The following is a 27,719-nucleotide window of genomic DNA, read 5'->3' as shown; positions in this document are numbered from 1 at the left end:
ATGGATTATATTTAAATCCAAATTCACTCCGTCTTTATTCCGGAGTCCCGAAGATTGAGAGAAAATCGGAGTAAATGTGGAGTTTGTTTTTTCAGCGAAGTAATTTTTGAGTGAACTGGATTTCATGTAAGTCCGCTTTCACTCCGATTCGGAGTTTGAATATTAAAATAACTCTTTATAAGAGTGAATTTTACTTTGAACTGGAGTTTCGATATTAAATCAAACTTCCCTTTGGAGTGAATTTCACTCCGAGAGAATTAAATAAAAAAACAGTCATCTGCTCCGCATTCACTCCACGTTAACTCCGTTAATTTTATACAGTGTACAGACCCTCCTTAAAAGAAAAAAACATGAACAAAATTTCCATTTACTGCGCAAGTATAACAAGGATAGTGCCGTTCATCCATTCCAGAGTGATAAAGAAAAAAGAGCCGACCCCTTTTAAATAAACTTTTAATTTATTTAAAAATCAAATTTATATTAACACCCGTATATAAACCAAATTTCCTCTCAAAAATTTGTACCAACCGTAAAAAAATTACTTATTGCTAATAAGATTACTCTCGCTTTAACCATCAGCTTTTCTCTACAGTCGATAAGAATGTTTCCGACATGAAATCACACAAAATCAATTACAGATATCTTTTAAAAATTTTATATTCTAAAACTTTTATCCCCAGATCACAAAGTAGCGTATCTCCTACACAGAAAGAGTATAGAAAAACTATACCAGCGATCGTAAATATATCTCCGACAAGTCGGAACTCGCAAAAACTTGAATACCTAGAAATTAAACCAAAGTGAGTCATAAATCCGTCAAACCGCGGGTGTTCCCGATAACACTGACCAACTGAATTTACTACCTGCTGTGAGCGAAAAATTGAATATTATAGACATGAATCTATTCTTTTCTATCTCCTTCCTAATGTAAGTAAATAAAAATCCATACGATTTTTGAATTCCATTCATTTCCAGAACTTGTATTTTTTTTTTTTTTTTTTTTTTTTTGAAATTCTTATCTCAATTTCACATATTAGTTAAAATTGTTTTATAATATCTAATAATTAAAAAAAATATATGTGTATAATTAACAAAACAATTACATATTTATACACGATTATTAAGAGTTTTTATCATAAATTAATAGTTAATATCATATTATAATTTATCACTTAAAACGCACACCTTTTGCCAGCAACATATTATTCATTGCATTAACGTTATTATGCGTGGTAAAGAGTGCAATTTAGTATTACATACATTTATCCGCATATATATTTACATAAATATTTATATATTTGAAATAAATATGAGAAAGATAATGATAAAATTAAAATCTCAGTAATAAGGATTTCTTATAATAAAAACAAAAATTTTCTTAGAACTGGAAAAAATTTCTTGACATTAGAAATTTTTACTTGCCCCAAAAATTTATTTTCTTGACTCAAGAAAATTTTTTCTCGCCCTAAAATTTTTTCTTTTGACTAGAAAATTTTTTTTCGCCCCAAGAAAATTTCAATTTTCAATTCATTAATGCAAAAAATTTTTTGGGCAATTAAACATTTTCTTGAGGCGAGTAAAAATTTTTTGCGCCTAGAAATTCTTTTTTTCTGTGTAAAATTAATGTTTAGATTAATTTTTACAAATTCTAAGATTTAACTCAAGTGTAAGAGAATAACTAATAAGATTTACAATAATATGTATGTATATATATATATAGGAAGAAAGAGAGACAAAGATGTTAATATTAAGACATTTTATAAAAGCGTAAGAATAAGAGTGAGAGTGAGAGAAAATAAAGATAAGAAACACAAATAAATTAGTAAGTGCAAGTGAGATAAAAACAAGTCAAAAAAAAAAGGAGAGGAAGAGAAAGAGAGAGAAGTTGTGTATGAAATGAACAGTAGAGTTAAGCAGTGTCGATCCATTGCCGACACCGACATTTAAATTCTCCCTCCATAGCCCTCTCACTACCACTCTACTGGTTCTCGGTAAGACACGCGCGTCAGCCAATAGGAACCCTTTACTGACGACACCAACAGCCAATCACAGCTCGGAACCCTGACGTCAGTTCTATTTTTAGATAACGTGAGTCACGAGATATAAGGCTGTAGTTTTACTTGGGTGTTCACAAGTTGCCGAGACACCGCACCGTTAACTTCGCGTTCGACGTTTTAAGTTTTATCCAAAGTTTGTTATTTGTTATTTTTATCGTCATCGGATTTATGACACGCGTGTGTTTACAATAAATATCACTATCGCTGGTATTTTTTGTCTTTTAACACTCGATGATAAACTGGAATTTAAATAATTTATTATTTTTGAAAAAGTGAAGTGTTTTTTCGGAGCGGTGAATTTTTTGAGTGACTCATTGTTAACACGAGTGTTATCAACAAACCTCGTGGATGATTATAAGCCAATAATAAGATTTCTCTAGATCATAGAATTTACTAGAGTGTAATTGTATAAAAAGTATATTGTTAGTACAGACATTTATATAAATATCAAATATAACAATAAGGATTAATGTGGAGTTACATAAATTTTTGATTCGCGGTTGACAACCTGCTCAGGTAATTTTTTTTTTGCAAATTGTTATGTAATAGATTAGAAAATAATTATCTATAACAAACTTGTAGATCAAATTTTTATAAAATTACTAAATTATTTTTAAATTAACGATAACTATTTTTTTTTTTTATAGGCGGGGAATTAGCAGCCTACGTTTAAACGAGGCGAGGCCTTTCGCTGGTTTTGAAAGAGTTAAATTTTTAAAAAGCTGGAGAATAAAAAGAGTTAAAGCGGAAGTTGTTTCTTAAAAAAAGTTTTACTGTTTAAGTTAAAAAAAAAAAAAAAACATTTGGTTAAATAATAAATAAAAGTTTAAAATTCCGATGGTGCGCAGTCTTACGATGGAGCCGACGTTTTATGAGGAGCCGATTTACGGTAATGGAAATCGTGATAATCTGGGACAATTAAAACGTAATTTGACGTTAGATTTAAATGGACAACGTCAACAACAACAAAATAAAAGGCCACGACTTGGACCACTACCAACGGTACTTAATAATTGTACATCTGTATTAAGTTCACCGGATCTTCATATGTTGAAATTGGGTTCCCCAGAATTAGAAAAATTAATAATCGCCCAACAGGACGGTCTTGTTACGACGATGCCAACACCAACAAATCAAATTCTTTTTCCCCGAACGGTCACCGAAGCCCAGGAATTGTACGCACGTGGTTTTGTTGATGCACTTAATGAGTTGCATCATTCCGACAGTTCTCAAGAACCCGGAAGTATTCACGGCGCGACTTACACGACATTGGAACCACCCAGTAGTGTCCAGAGTACGGAATCCCTGTCTCAGAGTTTGATAATGATAAAAGATGAGCCGCAAACGGTACCGAGTGTCAGCAGTTCGCCTCCAATGTCACCCATAGATATGGAGAGTCAGGAAAAAATAAAATTAGAAAGAAAACGGCAGCGCAATCGTGTCGCCGCTTCAAAGTGTCGAAGACGTAAATTAGAAAGAATTTCAAGGCTTGAGGACAAGGTCAAGTTGCTCAAAGGTGAAAACACGGAATTGAGTACCGTCGTACACAAACTAAAGGAACACGTGTGCCGTCTCAAAGAACAGGTGATGGACCACGTGCACTCTGGGTGTCACATTGCCGGTATACCTGTACAATATTAAGATTTAAATGAATATCTGTATTATATTATTATAATTAAATCAAGAAGAAATCAGCTTATTAACACACAGAATCTCATTGGCTTGAGGTTTTGGATGCTATCAAAGACATACGTTAGTGCTCTAACCAACTGAATTTATTTAAATTTAAATCAACTGTAAATCAACATCATTTTTTACCGTAAAATTTTACTTGATAAATTAAAACCTCAAGACATTCACCAGTCGCACTAATTAACGTCATCTTAAACGCAAGATTAACGTGGATTTTAGTCAGTTAAATATGTCTGAGTGAAAAGGAAGTGCCTTTAAGTGGTATGCTGAATATTACGAAAAATAAAAAAATAGTACTAATCTACTTTAAATAATAACATATAGAGATTGTAATAAAAAGAAACCAGTGAATTTATCTCTGTCCATGCTATCTTGCACGTACGCGATTGTGACGTTTTTTCTAGTAGGAGGAGCTGAAAAGATCGAGAGAGAAGGAATATATATTGAGAATAAAAAATATTAGCTGAGAAAGAGGGAGAGGGAAAAAATAATGTGCGATGATGGAAGTCGAGAGGGGACGGTGGCCATTTTGGAGAACATGATGTAGTAAAAAGACATCTGATCTACAGTATGAACATATATTTTTTAAATATATTTTGTTTATCATTTATTTATTTATTAAATTAAAACGTTGATTTTGTTTTATTGAATTGTTTCTCGGGAGCGTTGTCTCCGTGTTGAACTTTTTTTATTTTCTCTTTTCTGTGTATGATTTTGTTTGGATGTTACGTAAGTTGTAAAATACGGGGACTCTTGTTTATATGCACGCAGATTTTGTAGTCAAAATTATGTCAGCGTTCGAATTAGCAAATTTTCTTACTCCATTTCAGAAAATCCTCCATTTATGCGAAAAAAAAGTAATTCAAAAAATTTTTTTTTATCTCAAAATTAATTCCATATCTAGTATATGTATATTTTTGTCTAGGTCACTCAAATAATATTTTTTCTGACTATTAGTATCTGAAAATTGCACAGAATTATAAAGTTAGACAATTTGCTAATTAGAACGTCGATGTTCATTATTATTATTTTTTTTTTTAATTAGTGATACAGTTTATTAATTTTTACCGTCAATTACACAGATGGTTTTAATTTTATTACCACTAGATGTCATTACCAATTTCAGTAATTTTAACTACAAAATTATCTGCGCGCGCATCTAGTCTTGTTTAATTCTCATGCTACAGCCATATGCAGAAATTATGAAAATGGTTCATTTTTTTTTGTTTTATTAGTTTATTATTATTGTATGAGTATTATTATTAATTGATTGATTAATTAATTAATTAACTGATTAATTATTACACACAATGGAGACGTTAATGGTCCGCATTTAGTCCAAGACTTGAATCGACTATACATAAACGTTTTTTTTTTATTATCATCCGAATCATAATGGTCTTTGTAATTTAATATATGTACGGCTGTTATTATTTACTGGATAAGAGTACAATGACCTTCGTTGTACTTATTATTATTATTATTGCTATTAATAATATAATATTATTATTATGTTGAGTTTTGAAAGATTTACGATATTGATATTGACACTGTTTTTTTTTCTTTTTTCAACAAACTGTTATATTTTGAAATAAAAAAAGTCTTGGATTTAACGCGTTACCATTCACGCCTACAGTGCATAAAAAATAGTCATAAGGTTACGAGTATTTAACCTTCGGTTTTGATTAACGAACCCGCATTTTTTTTGTGTGTAAATTCAAACACTGGTTGGTTAATAATTTTTTTTGTTTATTGAAAGTATTTTTTTTAAATTATTAAATTTTTTTTGTTACTATAAATATGGAAATCAAAAGAATCGTTGCAATATTTGTGTTTCTTGTGCAATTTAGTTAAACTTTTTTTTTGTAATAGAAAAAAAAAAAAACAAATTTAAAAAAAAAATAAAAACTGTGCGTTTGCAGCATAAAAAATGAGGAATTAAATTCTTTTAATGCAATGCACTATTAAATGCAATTCAGTCCATACTGCGTGCCTTTATTTGTACGTTTTAAAAATAAAGATGGAAAGTAAAAAGAAAATATGAAATAAAAATCTTGTATTTTTGAGTAATTTAAAAATTGAAATGATAAACAAATAACAGAGTAATTGTAATAATAATTAAATAATGTTTAATTTATAAGAGTGCGTGTGTGTGTGTTTTGTATATGGAGAATAGAAGAGAGAAACCGATAATGATATTAACAACACGAAGCGAGCGCTTGTGAGAAACGTCTGTTGCACAAACGTATGAAAGTAAATTTAAAGAAAGCCACTTGTGATTTAGTGTATAAGATATATAATATATATACATATATGTATATTAATTAAATAATATAAGATAAAAAGTAATGAATTGAACCAACCCCATAGACTATTTCTGTTAATTAAACAGTGAATTTAGTAGTAGTTAAATAATTTAACTATTTAAAGATACCGTCACTATAGTTGCTTAACATTATTAATAATAAGAGTAAATATTACTTTATTATTATTTTAATAATAATATAATGTAATTGAGTAATTAATTAATTAATTAATTATTATTGATAGTAATTATTATTATTATTATGTAATACTATAAATATTATAAATATTACACAAGAAATATGTTATATATCGATAAATGAAGATGAACTTTTTTTACGAATAATTTTATTTTTGAAACATGATAAAAATAAAATTCATATTATATTAAAAAAAAAAATTTTTTCTTTATTTTCATTCCCTCTATACACTTGGATTTAAGTATAAACTGTAAAAAAAATGGGGTAAGTCCAGACGGTGTAGGTGTTAAAATTTTCGGTGTTAAATTTCAACACCGAAAGCGGTGTTAAAATAAAACAGGTGCCGGGGTAAATATTCTTTACCGGTGTTAAAAAAATTTTTCGGTGTTAAATATTTTACTTTGTGAATATTTTTACTTACTCGATCACAAAAGTTAAACAGAATTTTTATCAATTAATTAAATTATTGGTGATTGAAAATGGTGGGCGTAAAACTGTGTAATTTATATTATAAATAAATTACGTATAACATATATAATTATTTAAATAAGTACATAGTAAAATTGAAATTTCTTCCAGATAATATTCATTAAATTTTTTTACTTTTTTATATGTAATACTTTTTTATTTCTAACTTCTATACGTGGATTTTTTGTTACACCGATTTAACACTGGTATTTTAACACCGCCTACACCGGTCTTATTTTATTTTAACACCGCTCTTTTTACAGTGTGTTTACTGAGGTAAAATGAATGTTATGGGTAATTATCATGGAATTGTTTAATCAAGAAATTTTTATTAGTAAAAGTATTATTTTGTCTGAGTAGTTGGAAGTTAATTTTTTTCGTTTTTTTTACTTCATTTTATTAAAGTATCAAGTGAGTATAGTAATAAAAAACATGGGAGTAGACGAAAATAAATTCCAGTGATGATTTAAACTCAGACAAACCCTTCTTCTTAATTATTGCAATTAACTAATTGACTCAATCGAGAAAAGTTCATGACAGGAGAAATCTACAGTGAGAACCAAAAAAGTTAATAATAGAAATGAAATATTAATTATTATATTAATCATTATCATTATTATTTTTAATGTCGTTTTTCAAAAGTTCAAGTTTAAATATTTTTGAAATTTTAAAGGTTTGATATAAGACTAATTTTGAGAGACAAAAAATTTTTTTATCTAATCTATAAACTATTGAGTGACGACAAAAATCAAAACATTATTTTTTTGAGCCACATTGTAGTTTCTAATTTCAATAACTATTTTTGTAGTTACGAATTTTACGGTTCATTTTATTTTATTTTTTTTTTCTCGTATTCAAAATATTTATTGTAAAAATTTTTTTACACTGAGTTTATTTTCTATGCATTTTAAATCTGGCAACGTTGACCTTTTTTTTTCTACACATAAATTTTGTTTTCCTCAGTCAGATAATTTTTTTTATTTAAACTTCCATTACACGCGCTTTCTCTAGTGTCTCACTCGTATTCACGCCAACTCTATTAGGTTGAGTACTGTTGTGCGGGGAATCGCCGTATAGCGCGAGCAACGAAGGGTTAAAGAAAATCCATTTCAATTATTTTTTTTATTATCTCAATTCAAAATATCTAGATATATTCAACATAAATTACTTTTGACAGTACAAATATTTCTTAGAATTTTCATTTATATTTTTGTTTGTATTGAAAAAATTTTCAATTATTTTTTAAATTAATAATTTTTCAATTAAAAAAAAATATATTAGTATTTAAATAAAATCACAAAATTTAGAGCTCATATTTTTACTTTAAATCAATCATTTTTTCATGGCCAATAAATTTTTAAAAATTACTTTATTATCAAACTAATTGAATTTTTATCTAATTATGTCAGTCATTGGACGCCGTTTCACATGAACTATTAAAACGAAATCATTTATTAGCTATTACAGCATAATTTTTTTTTTTGTTCCAATAAAAGTTTTTTAACCATAAAAATATCAAATTGCCAAATTTAATTCACTTTTTACAACTATCAAATTTTTTCCTCCACTTGAAAATGGTTTTAACAAAATAAATATGTCATAAAATAAATTTATAATATTAAATTTTTTTTTTTTATATATTTAATAATATTCGATGAACGCAGTGACGGGAATGAGGACAATTATATCAGTGATGGTTGCTACCAATTGCCCCAGTCCTAGATCTAACTATAAAGATATCATTTGACATTCTGACATATTAATATTGGGTTCGTCTCTTCCTTCCTTTATTTCTTAATTACTTATAATTATATATTTATACATGTATACACAAATTTAAATCCTACATTTAATTAAATTTTTTAATAAATTTAATTACAAAAATGAAAAAAATTTTATTTTCTTTATTTCATTAATCACACAATTAAAAAATTTTAATAATTATGATGATTATTATTATTTGTATACATTAATTATCAGTATAAATATATATGTCATAAAGTGATAGTTGTCATATGTATAACATATATATTCGAAGGGCACTCAACATTTCTTATCAACCCCAGAATTCTAAGAACCGCGTTACACTTCTCCGTTACCCATATCCCTCTTTATTTCCCTCCTACCCCCGCTTTTTCCTTCTCCCTCTTGTTCTTATCCCATTACTGTACTTGTTCTAGTGCCATAAACTCTAAGAATTCGTATCGTTGTTTATTTAACGTCTCAAGTAAAGACTAAAGACTTTAAACCGATATCGGTATTTTATTTTGACTTAAGTGTTTAACTTTAAATATATTTGTCGTTGCACTTACATATTTCTTATTTATTACTTGCAATTACAAGACGTAGAAAAAAAAAATATCTATGCCTATATTATTTTCTTTTGCAATAAAAAAAAATTATTTTAATTAAAATTTAATTTTATTTTTAAACTTTAACACAAACTCGTTAAAAATCACATCCCTATTACGCCTATGATTTTATGAATTAAATCGTAAAATATATTAATCAATTTAATAACAAATAAATATTATTGTAAATTAATAAACATAAACATAATTAAAATTATTATTATTATTATTATTATTATTATTATTATTATTATTATTATAATCTCATTAACTTGTCATGTGTAACAAGCTTCTTTCCCACGTATTAAAAAAAAAGCCCTGGTGTGTCAAGGTCAGAGTAAAATATATATTTCTCCCACGATGTAAATTAATAAACGCAGCAAATGATATTTTATCTTTGACATTGTATATATATTTATATAATTATTTTATATATTAGTACGCTGTAAAAAGTTAGCGGAGTATACGCAGAGTAAATTTGGAGCGAATGTTTATTTATTTAATCCCCTTGGAGTGAAATTCACTCCTACCCGGAGTTCATTTTAATATAAAAAATCCAAATCAGAGTGAATGCGGATTTAAATAAAATCCGTCATCACTACGAATTATATGTGAGTATAAATTTAGCAGACATACGACAATTTTTTAATTACATATAACAAAATTAAATAATTAAAATAGTAAAATTTAAGAAAATGCATGTACTGAATTTTGAATTGTCTAAAAATGTATTTTTTTATTTTCATTTTATAAACATTTTAATTTATTACTTCAAAGTTTTAAAAATTGTCAGATATCTGCTAACTTTACTATCGTCTTCGAATTCACTCCCAATTTTTCACAGTGTATTTTATTCTTTTTGTTCTATTAGAAAAAAAAAAAAAGAAATTGAGTATGATATTGAAATGGAAGTTTGATAAAATGTTATCAAGTCTCCAGACAGATCGTTAATCTATCTCAGGATTCGCATCTCATCTCAACGAAGTAGAGAAACTCGAGATTATTTAGCTTCCGGCGAGACGAGTTTCTTCATTTATATATAGTTATAGATATGTTATATAGATATTATATGATTGGAGTTTGTATTGGAGACTTAATCGAATATACATATACATACACATACATTCATATATATATATATATATATATATATATATATATATATATAAGTGGACAAGTTAAACCTTGATAACTGGTGGGTTGAGGACGACTAGAGATGAGAGTCTGAAAAGGTAAGAAAAATAAAATGCTCTCTCTCTGTCACCTTGGCTTTCATGGAATGTATCTTTATATGTATGTATATATATATTTGTTTATTTATACAGACTAATGTAAACTAAGTAGTTTAAAATAAAATCATGAGGACATAAGAAGGATAACACGATAGAGTTTCTGATGGTTTAAAATGTATAGGTCAGTTAAATGTTGTGTAAATTCAACCAATTTGGTCTTGATATTTACTCCCCATGAAAAGGATTTGCTTATATGGATAATTCTTATGCAATTGTACAATAAACTTGCACGAATTACTTTATATTTATTGTGTTGTGTTGTCTGTAGTTAAGATAAAAGTTTTAATAAATATGTTATTTTTTATAAAAATTAATTTATTTAAAAATTTAAAAATGACTTTTTTTGTTTTTGTTAATAAAATATTAAGAGGTCACATTTGAATGTTGAAAAAAAACGAGTTCTCATAATTTTATTTCATAACAAAGCAAATTGATAAATAAATCAGCGTTATGTGGTAATATTTATTTTGAATTATAATTTATTTATTGTCGGGCGATAAAAGTTTTGTTTAAGGAAAATTACTGGTAGTATAAATAATAAAGTAGTTTTTAAAAATAACGACTGTGTAAATTATTGAGGAATTTAAAAATTATTGTCTTGCATTAAAAAATGATAATTGCAAACGAGTTGGTGAAAAAATTAGTAGTAAATAAAATAAAATATTTTTAAATAATTTATTTAACAATAAATTATAAAGCCAATGGGTTTAAGTTCTTTATAGAGCCTTTACTCAGTTGGTTTTAAAAAAATCCGAGGCCTCTGGGTCGAGGCGTAGGTCGTAACGTTCATGGACAAGAAGAGAGTCCCAAACTTGTTCCATTCGGTTGGCTGTAGCCATATGCCACACGCGAATAAATTAAAAACACTAAATGCGAGGGAGAGAAAGAACAAACTATATATATATATATATATATATATATATATATATATCATACAAGAACCACGATTCTCATTCGCAACGGTCGACAATAATTTCGCAACAAGCACACGAGCCCTGAAAGTTATTTTTAGATTTTCCATATAATTTTAAGTTTAATAAATAATATACATATTTTTATTTATCATAAATAAATAAATTAATTATCACTTAAATAATTAATAAAATGATAAATAATATAATACATATGACCTTGTTAAAAATTTATAAAAAAATATTGCATTATAAACATATCATTGTTTACTGGCCATGAACATTGGATTCCATCTAGACAATAAATTTTTTTTATAAATAGTTGCAAGATTATTTACGCAATTCAATAAAAAAATTTTGTTTACTTTTATTTTTTAAATATTCATATATATGTTATATATTATAACGTAAAACATTTACGATGGAGATGAGGAACAACTCGGACCTCAGACATTATTATGTAATGCTGAAAGAGTCTCGATTCATCGAGGGCACAAGTCCGGTATCTATATTTTATTGTACATGTACAGTATATATATATATATATATATATATATATATATATATATATGTAATGAAGAAAACAAGATATAAGTGAATATCTACCTCGTTAAATAAATTTTTTATCCTTGAGATTAACATCTTCGTGAATTATTCTAAGCAACAATAATTGCTATTTACACGTTTTAAAATAATAATAACGATGAAAAAAATTATATAAAAGTAAAGTCATTAAATGTGTAGTTTAAAAATAGAATTGTTTAAAAAAAAAAGAAGAAATTATTACAAAATTTGTGGGTGTACTTAAAGTGAATCCACGAATACGAAGGTCAATCTATCATCAGTGTTGAAGGTCAGCCTAGATCTCTACAAATATATGTATAAATATATATATATATATATATATATATATATATATATATATATATATATATATATATATGCTGAATATATATATGTATGTATATATGTCCATTAGCAGATGTGCTCGTCCATAAAAGGGAAAAAAACCGAGGACATTTAACTAGTGTAAAAAAGTATTATAAACAGTTTATAAGTATATATGTATACACATTTTATTTATATTTTATATATTTTTTATTTAACACTCATCATCTTTAAGGTATTTTTTATTATCTTATTATTTTTACTAATAACGTAATACGCAGCAGCTTTTTCTCGGGTTAAATGTAATAATAACGGAGAGCAAACTAATGTCAGCAGTGATAAACTTGAATGTATAATTAATCGTAATATTTCTCACAGTAATTATATGGGATGGAAAATAAAGAGCGGAAAAAAGTGGTGTAAAAAAAGAGTGAAATATATTTTAACCCTTAGTAATTTTACTAATTGACTTGAGCTAAGTTTTGGATGTTTTATTAAGATTAAATTTGTAATTTAATTAAATTAATTATTTAAATAGTTTTGAAGTCTCCTAGAATTTTTGAGAGTAAGAAGATTCAAAAATTTTCTGAATCGTCAGATATTTTTATAATTTTTTCAAGTAATCTATAGAAAATACTGAAATTTTTCAGCGTATTCTCAAATTTTCTACAGTTTTTCAAAAGCATTGAAAATGTTTAAAATTTGTTTAGACAGTTTTATAATTTTGCAAAGTGTTCTGTAATTTTCCAAAATATTCTACAATTTTTCCGAGTGTTTTAGCAGTTTCGAAATTTTTCTGGGTTTTTTCAGATAATTTTAGAATTTTCAGAAGTGGTCTGAAATTTTTCGGAATATTCTACAATTTTTCTAGATAATTAAAAAATTTTCCAATGTTCTGCAATTTTCCCGAGTGTTTCAGCAGCGTCGAAATTTTTCTGGGTTTTTTCGGATAATTTTAGAATTTTCAGAAATGTTTTGCGAAAATTTTTTGGCATACTCTACATTTTTTCCAAGTGTTTCATAAATTTATAAATTTTTCGGGGTATTTCCCGAAGACTTCGGAAATTTGTTGAGTTATTTGATGAAAATAATTTTCTAATACGAAATCAAACTTACAAGTCGTGAGAAATTAAAAATTTAAAAAATGGCTGGTCTATATACTGTATATTTTCAACACTAATATAATAAACATTTAAATTTCAAGAGGCATTTAAAATGCAAACTTTTGATTTTCAAAACAATAATACACTTTTTCAAAGTAAAAGCGTATTAAATAAGTGGCTTTATTGTATTTAAAATATTGAAATCAGCGTATTAATGATTTGAAAGTTTTTTACGAGGTATATCCATAAATTTATGACAGGGTGTCGATTGTTGGAACTATGTAGGCCAAAGAGCCACCAATAAACAAATGTATGTGTATAATATGTAATGTTAATGCTAAGAAAGACAAGCGGGCGGCTTTGTCATGTAGATAAAGTCTACAAGTTGTCGCGTACGTGCTACGCTTGAACTAGTCTTATATATTTTTTTTATATATTGTTATATGTTCTATGCGGTATAATATAATACATGGGCAAAAAACCTCTACATACATACATACTATATCTATATATTATATTCAGATACTTATAAAAATGAGGTATAAATACAAATGAAAAAAAAATTAAATAAAATAAAAGTTAAGTCGCGGCTGCGCGACGGATTGGATCCAATGGAATGCATATATATGTTATAACACAAAGACTGATCGGCGGTCGGTTGATATGGCGGTGATGGCAATAAGGAAAGAATACAATAATAATTAAGAGGAAGTTGTGTGTGTGTGTGTGTGTGTGTGTGTGTGTGTGTGTGTGTTGTTTACAAGACAAAGAAAATTAACATTTTACTACGGTGCTTTATGATTAAATTATTGTTAAAAAAATTTTTATTTAGAAACTTTTAAATAAATATTTAATGGAACGATTTTTATAAATATATATAGATAAAGGTTGGAACAAAAAATTGTTTACAGATTTAAATATTTATTTACTTTAAGTAAAAACAAATAATAATAAATAAATATTCAAGGATTTTATTTTCTTTGGTTATCGTTAATAAATCAAAGATAACGAGGCGATATTATTTATGACTGATTTCGATATCCAGAAAATGAACATATAGATATCTGAGAAATATTTAGATACTGCTGGCTATCATTTAAGTTTAAATATAGCAAATATAAATGCGTAGGTATAGAATATTTGTTTAATTTAAAGCAACTAATCCGCGGAATTAAATAAAAAAGAAAAAAAGTAAGATGAGAAAATGTGAATCGCTAAAATAATTGTATATAATTTAAATTATTGATCCAAGATCTCAGATCCCAGTGTGTCCTTCTTGTACATTTGTTTCGTAATACCAGACACTATTGTCGTTGCAAGCATTATTGTTGCAGTTTCATGCAAATATCTCGGCAATTGTTTTTTTATATTTTTTTTATTAACGTAGTAATCGTCTTGTATATAATAAAAGCCGACAGAGCAAAGCCACGTGGTTTGAAATAAAAAAGTAATTCGGATGCAAATAGTTTTTCATTAAACTGCACAGTGTACATGCCAATGTATGCATATATTTTAAATAAATTTTCTATTATTTCATTGCTAAAAAAAAAAAATAAATTTATAATTACTAGATACTTATATACAAACGATTTATACCGATAAAATATTACTTTATTTTTAACTGGCAATAGTCCAATCTAATCCCACGAACCGCGTGGACTATTGCCAATTGAATTCCCGCGGTTTTTTGTTTTTTTTTTTTTTCGTTCTACTCCAATGGCCAGTAATTTTTTGATTTACACACTAGCAGTTTTACCAACTGTAAAAAATACCGAGTTCACTGATTCTTCGTTACTTTTTGCTACAAATAAAAATTAAAACCCACCAATCAGTGATCATGAAACAAACCAGGTCAAAAAAATAACTTGATTTTGGCTACACTTACTTACTTTTTTTAACTTCAATATAACTTTTTTAACTTAAAAATTTAAGTCGACTAAGTTAAATTCAAGTCAAGTTTGACTTAGATTTTATTTTTTTAACTTACTCTCTAAACCTGAAATAGTGAATTATCACTAATTCACAGTGTATATTCACTATTTGCCACAGCTAAAAGTCGACCACTTGGAATTAATGCATATACACTCATTTACCCAGTGAAATGATGCACTTATGAAAACATTGAAATTCACTGTAGTTATTAGTAGTAAATAGTTCTAATGATAATTACCCGTGCAAAAAAAAATTTGCTTCATTATGAATTTCATTATGAATTTGATAATCAAATTCAGATTTTGAAACAAATATGACTTTGATAATGAATTAGCTATAAAAATCCTCTAATTTTCTACTACAGCTGAATCTAACAGGTAACCAACAGCTGAAATCTAATAATTTAATGGGCAATTTGTACAAAATTACCTTTTGCTTTAAACAAGTGATAAGTACATTATACAAATGGTATATTCCTAGCTTTGAAGAAGATTCCAAATTTTTTAATCGAAAAAAATTAAGACAACGAAGAGGAGTAATTCATGATGAATTTGATAATAATTATTATCAATGCAGTACTAGATTCATATTGAATTAATTATAAGATAAATGTGTTTTATTTCATAATTGTATTTTTTGTTCTTACACCTGAAATCTTAAAAAAAAAATAAAGAACTATTTTATTTAACTTAAATGACATTTATTACTAATTTGATTAAATTTAACAGTATAAAATTACAATTTACTCTAAAAAATCTATATTTATTGTTAACAGTTTGTTGTTTGTGCTATCACAAAAAAAATTTTGTTTATTGAATGAGTTGAAAAATAAATAAACTAAAAAATATATTTTACTCTGCATTATTAAATTGAATTTATTAAACTAATCTACATTTATAATATATTTTTCTAATTTTATAGCTATACTTGTTAGAAATTATAACTTGACAGTTATTGATTATCAAATTCATAATGAAGCAAATTTTTTTTTGCACGGGTATTTATTATAAAGTAATGTTTTAAATCTACTGTGTAAAAAGTAAAATTTTCACTATTTATGCGTAAAATTCACTTGTATTTGGTGAATTAGTTGATCACTGGGAAAATCAGTGAAAATTTAACTTCAAGTTTAGAGAGTAAAAATTTAAGTCGACTAAGTAAAATCCAAGACAAAGTTACTTTAATTTGACTAAGTTGGCGTAAAACAGTACTATTAGTACTTACGATTAGTAAGACAACTTAGTCAAAAGCAAGTCACAACCGAATATGTGTTTTCATATTCGCGTCACTAATTCCAAAAGGACTTATATTTTTGTACGGCCTTTTGGCTTTAGTCACTATAAGTTTAAAACCAAAAGGACGTATAATTTTATTTTTCATTGCCAATCGTTTTGTAGACTTATTCAAAAGCTGAACATCGAAAAAAAAGTTTTTTTGAAAGCCAAAGGACATATAATTTAAGCTATATGCCCTTTTGGCTTTCAAAATTTTTTTTTCAATTTACAGTTATAAATTAAGTCTACAAAACGATTGGCAATGAAAAATAAAATTATACGCCTTTTTGACTGTAGAGTTTCCTAAAGCCAAAAGGGCATATAAAAATATAAGTCCTTTTAGAATTAGTAACACGATATCTTAAAATATGTTTTTCATTTAAGGTAAGAGACTTAGTACCCGATCAGATAACTATAGTACCCGATCACTGATGTATTTGTATATCTATTTACTAAATTTTAATAAATATATCTATACAAAAATATGGAGTAATTAGATACCAGTTCCCTGATCGGGTACTCGGCTTCTAGTAGTAAAAATTTTTACCTTATTAAAAAAAAGAACTTAAACTTGGCTAGCCTTCTCTCTAAAAATGAATCAGTGAAATTCACTTCAAATTAGTGAATATTCACTGGGAACCAACTAAAAGTACATCACTGGTTGAATTAGTAATATACTTATAGCTGTAGAAATAGTGATTCGCTAACCACTGATTCGCAGTGAATTTCACTAATTCATTTTTAGAGGGTTTGTCTTGCTAGACTTGCTTTACTTTCAATTTTTCAAAATTACTCCAAAATCAAGTTATTTTTTGACTCAGGAACCGGGTTAAATTTTTGGGAACAAATATTCCGGACAGCTATTGTTAAATGTAAATAAAAGTATATGTATAATTGTTTCGCTTGAGCTGGTTTAATTATCTGGCTAATTCTATCTAAGAACGTTAAATAAAAGATTTAAAATTTTAACGTCTTGGGTTTATGACCAAGTAAATGTAAGTGAGTATATAATATAACTGTGAAAGCGAAATGGAATCGATAGCGACAAAAGGAACGACTAAGTTTACATTAGATAAAAACTTGCGTGCGTGCTTATTGAAGCAAAATACCTATACTATGTATTTGTATACATATATATTGCAGTAAACTAAAGTTTGTATATATAAATGTATTGTATGTAAGTGTAATACGCATTTAGCTTGAGAAAGTGAAATAAAGACGACAATAATCTTTAACTTGTTTAGTTATCGAGACTCTATTATTTCTTCTTATTACATTCTACTGCCATACAAATACTACGTAATATTACCACAGTAAACTTAATTTTGTGTGTTAACTATACAGGCATAAAAATACTTAACTAAAGTTAACTCAACTTGTTTTATTTCTTCTTTGTTTAGGATCGCTGAGTAAGCCACTGAGATATTGAAAACAAAAATGGCTGTCATGGTCGACGGGAAACTTAAGACTCAAGTTTGAAGGCCAAAATAATTTTTTAAATCATTACAATTATTTATTATTCCCTATTTTTACGTTTTGAAAATTTTTTTAATTGCTCGTTACTAATTTCTTTAATTGTTAAAATTTAAAAAATGTAATAACAGTAATTATTTTATGGTGAACTGTAATGTTGATTACTTAGACTGGTAGTGAAGGTGAAATTTTCTCGTGGATTAAATATTTGATCGGTGGATGAAAGGATGGAAGTGATAATAGAGATGTAATTAAATTATATTGATTTGAAAATTGATTCGGAAAGAGAGTTTAATTTTTAAAACCAGCCGAGTAGAGGGAGTATAAAAACAAGGTCAGCTAGACCCTATTCCTCACGGGATTCTGGCACGCATGGAATGCACGGTGTTGAAGATAAAAAAAATTTATAAATGAAAAAAATAAAGGAGATGCGAAACCACTTGAGATCTTTGCTACTTCCTCGTTCTCGGCCCCGTTTCATTATCAAATTCATAATAGCCATAGTACCTTACTCAATAATATACTTCAGTTAAATATTTTTTTTTGTGGCTCCATAGTAGATTGTAAAATCGCGCGGTCATTTTTTACTTTTGATTTATTTTTTAGAATCTCCCGATTATGAAGTTTGGCATTGAAAGTTTAATAAATTATTTTTCAAAGCTGGGGAATCTCAAATTTTAAAGAAATTGTTTTCTAATTGCGCGGGTCAAAAAAACTTGACCTACTTAATTTCGATTTAGAAAAAAAAAATATAATTTAAATTCTTTTTTTTTGGCCCGGGTTGTGTTGGAATTTATTTCAAGTGAAATTTTTTTTTTTTTTACTAAAATTGGGTATCAAATTAAAGCTTATGATCGACGGATTCTTGTAATATTTTTTACAATAGATTTTGAATTATTTAATTTGTAAAAAAAAGCTATGAGACTGGAAATTTCAGTTTTTGAAAAAAAAAAAAAACTCTTTAAAAAATTATGAATGTCGGTTAATTAAAAAAAAAAAAATTTATGAGCCCAGAGGAGGTAATAAAAAATATTTTGATCTGTATTTCAAGATTGATTTAATTTTTAAAAGCTAAAATAAATTTGACAACTAATAAGGAGAGTTATGAGTCAGTTTGATCACTAAACGTTAAAATTAAAGTAATTAATATTTGTTGATTAATTACTTTTGATATTAAAACTTGTAAATGATGTTATAATCCGAGTAATAAAATAATAATAATAAAAATTTGCGGCGTAATATAAACGCAAGTTCATTGTCCTTACTCCCTTTTGTCTTAATATATCATTCCTGACTCTCGTTGTCGCAATTATTATTATCTTTCCCACAAATGAGAAGTAAAGCTGTGACGGAGATCTCAAATATAACTTTTCCCAAGTTTATCTTTAATCGTAATCTCAATAAAAATAATAACAGTAAAATACAAGCAAAAACCGCTTCTTAGTTTCAACAGTATTGTAACGACCACCTTGTCCCCTAATTTTTATTTTTTCACTAAAGCCAAAACTTATTTTATCTCTCCCCAACTATTCGAAAGAGCTTTGCAGCATTATATTAATCATCTCTACCTCAGTAAAAAACTTTTTTTTTTTTAACTTCTCATTTTAAAGCCGAGTCAAAACTCACACTCGGCATTCTCTGTTCTATACAATAACATACATATGCCATATATTCTATATACTCCATATTAATAATAACATATATTGTAGAGTGTCATTTATTCACCACACGTGTGCAAGATAGAGAAAATAAAATTAACAGGAGAAATGTCTGTCTTGTTGTCTCAGCTAAACATCTGGCTCACTACTCTACATATTACATACAATATATATCTATATATATATTTAATTCTCATTTTGTCTTACTACACACTTCTCACATTTTACCCAGTTTTATTACTGCGTACACTCTGAGCGTTTAATTGCGCACTATATTTATTTTTACCACAAAAAAAATTTATTTAATATGAAATTATTAAATTTATATATATATACTAGGCTATATAATATCTTTTTTTCAAAATGATTTAGCGCATAAAAAAAAATCTCTTGAAAGTAGAGCGCTTAATTTAAATTTCAAAAGTTCGCTAGTATTTTTGAAATTTTTTACGAAATAGGAAACCAAATAATTTTTTCTATTTACTATTTTTTTTACAATCTAAAAGATTTTTCCAGTCATATATTTGCAATTTTCTATAAAATTTCATGGGTCAAAAGTCGAAATTTTTAGAAAAATTCGTCCGAAAATTTTTTTTCAGACTTAAGTCTGAAATTTTTTTCTTACAGCGAACTAAGGGCCTAATTATGGTAATAAAATTCACCAGCTCACTCTTAAGCAGGTTCTCTACGAAATTGTAAGCTGATATTATACGACCGAGATTACCGAAAAATTTATTGGAAAGTGAATACTTTTTTTTCAGATTTTTTTCTAATAAATTGATTTTTATACTTAGATTTTAAAACCTTCAACAATTCTTTTATTATCAAATGAAATTAATAAGAAGCTTTAAAGCAACTCAACGAAACTTATAGAATTAAAAAGGAATATTTAAATATTTTATTGCACGCGCCTGCGCTAGCTCACACATATTAATGGCATTACGACAATACACATAAATTATTTCCTGTACCGAGTGTCTCTCTCAATCCGATAACTTTTGGGATATAGTATCACATACTACACATATGTATTAAAAAAAGAAGAATGCAGAAAGAGAGGGTGAAAAAAAAAGAATAAGAATTTAAGCACCATCCGGGATTACCCGACGTATTTCACGCACGCTTATACTCCTGTTAATTTATACTCTTTTTATCTCAACGCTTTTCTCATCACTCTTCTCCCTTTATTTAAATGTTTTACTTGCAGTTGACCTAACCAGCTACCACGTGTTAAGATCTCTTTGTTTAAAATACATACTAAGTTTCATAAACTTTTTTCCTTTATCTCTTTTTATTCTTTCATTACTTGTATTTTTAAATTTTAATTCTTTTTGTTCCTTTCTTTGCTATTATGCTCACTCTAGATTTTCTTATCACTGAGATTAACTTGCTGCGTAGTTAACACGCGCCAATGATACCCGCACTCATGGTATTGGTGCATTGTCAGCTCAACAAAGAATAATAACAAAGAATTAAAGATTTAATAAATATGTATGCAGAAAAAAAATTATATATAATATTATATTATTTTAATGACAAGTGAATATTTAAATAATAATATAATGAGTAAGAAATTTTATTTAATAATACTGACGTGAGCCGACGTCTAATAATGTTTAGATTTTTTTAAAAACGGCTAATCATAAAAAAATTGCACCTTTAGTTTTTTAAATTTTCTGCATGTGCATATTTTTAATTTTTTTTTTTTTTTCGTAGTTCACTTGTTGAAAAAAAAATCTGCAAGTTGTTGTCCGCTAACTTATGATTCTGAAATTGACAGACAGTCAACAACCCTGATTAAACAACTGAATTCGACCGAATTAAAAATTTTAATTCTGCTCAATTCTGTTATATTCTGTTAAATTCGGTAAGACAGAATTTAAAAGAATTCAAGAATTGTTTTCGAATTAAACAGAATAAAACCGATTTAAAATTTTTTAATTAGATTCAATTCGGTTTAATTCAGAGTCAGAACCAGAAATTCGAGGATTATTTTCAAATTAAACAGAATAGAATTATTTAGATTCTTTTCAATTTGGATAAATTCTGGTTTTCCTGCCGAATTAGACAGAATTCTTTTTCAAGTTAGGTACCGAATTAACAGAATTCATCTGAATTATATAGAATTAAAAATTCAATTCTGTTTAATTCGATCGAATTCAGTTGTTTAATCAGGGAATTTTCGGATTTTTTAAAAAAAATCAATTAATAAAAAAAAAATATGCACATTTAGAAAATTCAAAAAACTGTAGGTGCAATTTTTCCAAATATTTTCTTTTTAAATTTATCGTTTTAAAAAATCATTCAAAACTTATTAGACGTCGGCTAGCTTTAGGATCATCCGATAGTTCATGCAGTCAAAATTTTCTGCGTGTGTATATTTTTAGTTTTTTTTTTTTTTGAAATTGATATGTTGAAAAAAAAAATTGTAAAATCGCTAATTGTCTGTTAAGTTTGAGATAATTTTATTTAATGCGTTGTGGTGAAAAATTAATTTTTAAAATTTACGAAAGAAAACGTGATGCATGAAACGTGTTACGAACAACGGGAAATACCTAAAAGGCTTTTACCCTTTTGGTATTGTACATAGTAATGACCGTAGTTGTATGTACATACTGTAGTTATAGTTGTTTGTATTTATTATGGTATCCGGAATGGTTGCCTGCTGGACTTGTGTATTTAAACGACCGCGAAATACGAAAGGTAAAATTGTGACGGACTTGATTGTGGTCCTTTAGTGTCTCTTGTAGTTTAATATAAAAAAAAAAAAAAATATTACGAAGTAAACGGGATGGAATGAAACTTGTCCTTCGCTTATAGTATACAGGGTTTGGTAAAGATATAAACGTGACTTGGTTACATGTCATCCACTTTTCTTCTTACATACATTGACGGACATTTTCAAATTATGTATAATTTTTAAATTATTATGCCTTAATATTATTATATAATAGATTTATTATATAACGATAATATCATGAAATTCGAAATATATTGTGATTTAAGTTTAGTTGGGCAGGTCGGGTCAATCAAAATTAGGTATTGAAGCAAACTGAGATATGAATTCAGAGAAAAAAATTTTTTTTTTGAAAAACATTCGTTTTTAGTATTTGAGCAGCGGGGCAAGCTGACCACTTTAGAAAATAGGAAATGAAGAAAAATTACGTCGCGCTTCGAACGAAAAACTGGAAAAATTACAATTTTCAATAATAATTTCAGGATTTAACTGAATTTCTGAATGAAAAGTAAATTTCAAACTGTAAAATTTATTACTGAGAGTCCCATTTAGGAAAATTGTCAATTGAAAATGAAATATCTAGAAATTTTTTTCAAATACAGTTTTCTATTCAATGTCGCGTTAGTATATGAAAATAATTTCCTTTGTTTTTTTTTCGTGTGAAATTTCAATTTCTAATAAAAGACATTTTTTATTTTCTGAGCTGCTAAAAATTTCCCGTTAGCTTGCAGTCCAAGAAACTAATAATATTGAACCGATATAAAATTTTTTATATCGGTTGCATTTCGACTCAGTGTCGTAACTGGACCAGATTCCCCAATTAAAAATTTAAAAAATATAATTATCATTTTTATTTAATTAACATTTATTTTCGTCACTTAATTATATAAGTCATTAAAAATTTACGTAATATCAAATATTAAATTAAAATGATATATTTATTAATGACCGCGGGTCGAATAAAAATGTCGGACTTTATTTAAATAAAATAAAAATTATTTTTGTTTATTTTAATACAGATTATAATCTAAACTTTAATTTATAGTTTTTTTTCCTTACTTTACTAACCTTTAATTATTTTTAGCATTTGCACGTGCGCGCTTTGTGTAGTTTACACATTTAACAAATAGCTTATAAACAAAGACAAAATATTATTTTTAAAATCTATGTTTTCTACTCGAGTAATTCGCAATAAATTTAACGAGCTAATTATCCAAATAAAAAAAAAATAATTGTTTAATATGTAATTGAATTCCGGATTCTTTTGAAAACAGCATTAATTCATTATGTATTAATGTATGTCCTCATCAATCAATGTGGAAAAATAAACGTCAAGGTTTTCATAGAAACTTCTCGGTTAAAGAGTTGGAGGTGAAATGCCAAGTGCCAGTTTTTTTTTACATATATTCGTATTTATATAAACATAATGAAATTTATATATTGGGTAATAGAATAAACAATAAATAATAAACAATCAATGAAGCAAAGATGAGAAAAGATGGAACCTTGTAATGTCAATCACTTTCTATCTGGACTGTGTTAAATTTGTTTTGGTGTCAAATCGTCTTTTTTCGCTGTTGGTTGGTTTTATTTTTTTAGCTTTAATATTTTTTTAGACTTTTTGTGGGCCAGGTGAAGCAGAAGCTGAGAAAAGAGAACGCGTATTTGCACGGGTGTTTGTTCCAAAAGGATGGAATAGAGCGGAGGAAAATTTTTGGAAGATTGCCAAACACCACCGGCTCTTTACATCTCTGGCGTGTTGTGTAGGCCAGTTCTCTCAACTCATCTTCTTTCATGTGTGTGATATGGGTACAACCATCCTCGTTATATGTTCTATAGTACTAAACTGGGAGTCGAGAAATATAAGGCGCAAAAGCATATGAGCACACGCGTGTGCCCAACCAAACAACCGGTTTAGTTTCTTCTTTATCTCTTCTCTTCAGTCTTCACATCACTTTATAATACTTTTACTCTGTACCATTGCATCTATCTATATATCTATATATATACATAAATATATGTTTATATTATTGAAGTGCCCTTGTTACAACCAAAATTTCTTCTTTTTTTTTCAAAGCTTACATCAAAATTGATTATTACACAACAAATAATTGACAATTTTGGGATTTTTTTTTTTCAACAAATCAATTACAAAAAAAATTTGTAAAAAACTGAAAATATGCACTTGTAGAAAATTAAAAATACTATGAGTGCAATTTTTCAAATTTTTTTTTTTGTAATTTATCGTTTTGAAAAAAATCCAAAAATTATTAAACATCGGCTAACTTCTGATTTATCAGCGTATAAATTTTTCAAAATTTTAGCCTTGGTCACTTTTTGTTTTTGGCTTTCAATTCTGACCACTCAGCCGTTGCCGAAAATATAATTCCGCGCTTGCAGTCGTTTTGTAGCTTATAAAAGTTTTCCATATAAAAAAGCTGTATCTTGAATACTCAAGAAGTTATTCTGCCTATTGCTGTTATCGACTAAATTATTACTTTTTTCGAAAATAAAAATTTTGTCGAATATTAAATTTTCTAAAAATTATGAAAGTAGATCTCTGATTGCAATATTTTATCATACAAAATTTTCTAATTTTCAAAATTCAAGTTCATGGGGCATCCATTTTTAAACGAATATCTATATGTATTATGTTATATATGAGACCGCTAACATATTGTATGGAGAATCATAACATTGGGGGAAGTATACAAAAATAAATTTAGTAGGACAAAAAATATTTTAATTCTAGAAAATATAAAAATTATTTTTAGCTATTAATAAATTTTTATTTAAAGGAACAAAAAAGAAGATTATGAATTTAAAAAACTCCACCTTTCCGGTAATTTGTAATGAAAGAAATAAAAAAATATTTTTTATGTAAAAATATAAAAAATAAAAAAGTAAATCCTTTGTTCTGTTTTCATTTGGCTTTTAAACTCGAGCCAAAAAGAAGGAAATAAATTGTTTGGTGTCTCCGGTTGACACCAATTCTCCGTTTTCAGACGTACGCAAGCGGAGGAGAGTTAACATGCGTTCACTTTTGGAATTCGAATGGCTTTAACATTTGTTGTTGAGTTGGTATTGGTATTGCAGGAGTAGAGAAGACAAATGATATTTTTTTTCTTTTCTTTTTACTTTGCTTTTAAAGTTATTATTACCAAGTAAGTATATATAAGTTAAGTACACATGTTAAGTGTTGGGTATTGATACGATAGGATATTTAATGGCTTGGGTCGAATAAAGGCAAGCGGATTTTTTTAACGGCAAGAGGATTGTTTTACTGTGTAGCATTGAGTATATTTAAGTATAAAGAAGTATAGTGTATAAGGTGTAGTGACGAAAGACGTTTAGGTTTCATGACAACGATCCGTCGCAGGTGGCCGCAAGACATACTACCAGCACACGTGCTTCTTTATGTATACAAAATGGGCTTTAAACAGCATGCAGATCAAATTATGCTGCACTTTATTTTCACAAAATATATTACTGATTAAAAAACTTGTTATATGTGAGCTGAAACAACACAACTACGGCTGCATTGACTGATAATTTTTTAAAAAATTTTTGTTAAGCGAATTTTTAATAATCAAAATTATGTTTGCGATATTTATCATATTTTTAAATACACAGAAAAAAAAATAAGTTACGATAATTTGATTGGTCAGAGAAGATTTTTACTTTATTTGAAAAAATTGAGGTTTTCAAAAAAATTTTCTTGAATCAGAATATTTACTTTTGATCGAGAATTTATTTTTTTCTGTGTATACAATAAAAATTGGGAAGTAAACGTGGGTTAAATTAGGAGTGAATGCGGAGCGGATGACTGTTTATTTATTTAATTCCTTCAGAGTGAAATTTACTCTGAAGCGGAGTTTATTTTAATGTTAAAACTCCGAATCGGAGTGAATAAGGATTTAAATATGATCCGAATCACTCCAATGAAAAGACAAACTCCCTATTTACTCTGTATGCGGAAAAATTTTTTGTAAAAACTCCCAAACTCTGAGCGACGGAGTCAATTCTGATTGAAATAAAACACGGAAAAAAGGATTACTTAACGTAAAAAATTTTTATTTATCCCAAGAAAATTTTTGAATTATAAATTGAAAATCAAAATTTTCTTGAGGTGAGAAAAAATTTCTTGTGCCACGAAATCCTTTTTCTGTTTAGAAAAAAAAAAGAGTGAAATAATCATCATTATCTTAAAAAAGAAGAATACACTGTAAAAAAAGATTCCTGACGTCAAACCAGATTCGTTTGGCTCAAGTACTCCGTGCGTTTGGATACAGTCAAGCGCGTCAAGCGATTGAGTCTACCGCCCTCTACGTTTGACAGTATATTTTGCTCCAACTGAGAGTTTCTTGAGGCAAGGTCCCTAATCGTTTGAACTAACTCTATAGTATTCGATATAACTCAATAGCTTTTTTCATTTAAAGAAAAATAGGAATTAGTTCAAGTCATGAATGCTGTTGATACAATAATGATTTTCGTTTTACATAAAATAATCAAAAATTTCACTCAAAGTAATTTGTAAGGTCATTGAAGGTATGAAGAATTTTCAGTTAAGTCATAATTTTATTAAAGCAAATGAATTTTAGTGTTAAAAATAATATTTTTTTAGGTCCGTAGAAACTCTCCTTGCAATTGATTCAATAAAAAATCGAATTATTTCAAATTGCTGTATTGCATTGATCCAAAAAAAAAAGTAATCTGAACCAAGTGAATATTGCCTTTAATTATTTCATCAATAATTAATTAAAAAAAATTTTTTTTTTTGCATTTTTTTTATTTTTGATTTTACTTTTGTTATTATTATTTATTTATTTTTTTTTTTTTTTATCAAGTATTGGGACAATTACATTATATAATTATTATTATTATTATGATTACATTATTTATATTAACACTTTACAAATAATTCTGACACACTCAGTTTTTAGTGAAAAATTAAATAATCGTAGAATTGGTATCCGGAGGATTCAAACCCAGTACCCTACATATGAGAGTCAGACGCTTTACCGCTACGCTACGGAACCTGTAGGAAATTTTTAGTTTAGTTGTGCTTCTAGTACTTTGTTTTCATATTGAATGGATATATACAGTCAATTGCTTATACATTGATCTAAACGAGATAAATATGTGACTCTTTTTATAAATAAATTTTTCTATTTAATCGATAATATAAAGACTTTCAGTCAAATATAATTCAATATTTTGTAACGAATACATTTATATTCTTGTCGAATATTTTTCAGTTTTCATGTAAGTGCGTCAAATTACTCCAACAACCTCGTCGGATTCTCTCCCCAAGAAACTTGTCGGTTGACACGACACGTTCGGTATTATGGGAAACTACTTTTGTTTCATTGAAACAAG

The 27,719-nt window shown here is 27.3% G+C and overlaps 1 protein-coding gene and 1 long non-coding RNA gene across 2 annotated transcripts; both read left to right on the top strand.

Annotated features, from left to right (window-relative positions):
• Positions 1 to 700: 700 nt before the first annotated feature.
• On the top strand, positions 701 to 19,184 carry LOC130669298 (uncharacterized). The gene is made up of 2 exons (XR_008990148.1): positions 701 to 927; positions 17,873 to 19,184. It is a non-coding gene; the product is annotated as an uncharacterized LOC130669298 (long non-coding RNA).
• Positions 2,115 to 5,728, top strand: LOC130669297 (transcription factor Jun). Its single transcript, XM_057472102.1, has 2 exons — positions 2,115 to 2,573; positions 2,705 to 5,728. Exon 2 carries the CDS (start codon positions 2,895 to 2,897, stop codon positions 3,696 to 3,698), a length of 804 nt encoding a protein of 267 aa, XP_057328085.1. The 5' UTR covers positions 2,115 to 2,573; positions 2,705 to 2,894; the 3' UTR covers positions 3,699 to 5,728.
• Positions 19,185 to 27,719: the final 8,535 nt, after the last annotated feature.

Source organism: Microplitis mediator, chromosome 6, assembly GCF_029852145.1.
Source record: "Microplitis mediator isolate UGA2020A chromosome 6, iyMicMedi2.1, whole genome shotgun sequence".
NCBI classification, from domain to species: domain Eukaryota; kingdom Metazoa; phylum Arthropoda; class Insecta; order Hymenoptera; family Braconidae; genus Microplitis; species Microplitis mediator.
Note: the sequence above shows the minus strand (reverse complement) of the source record. Positions and strands in the feature narration are given on the sequence as shown.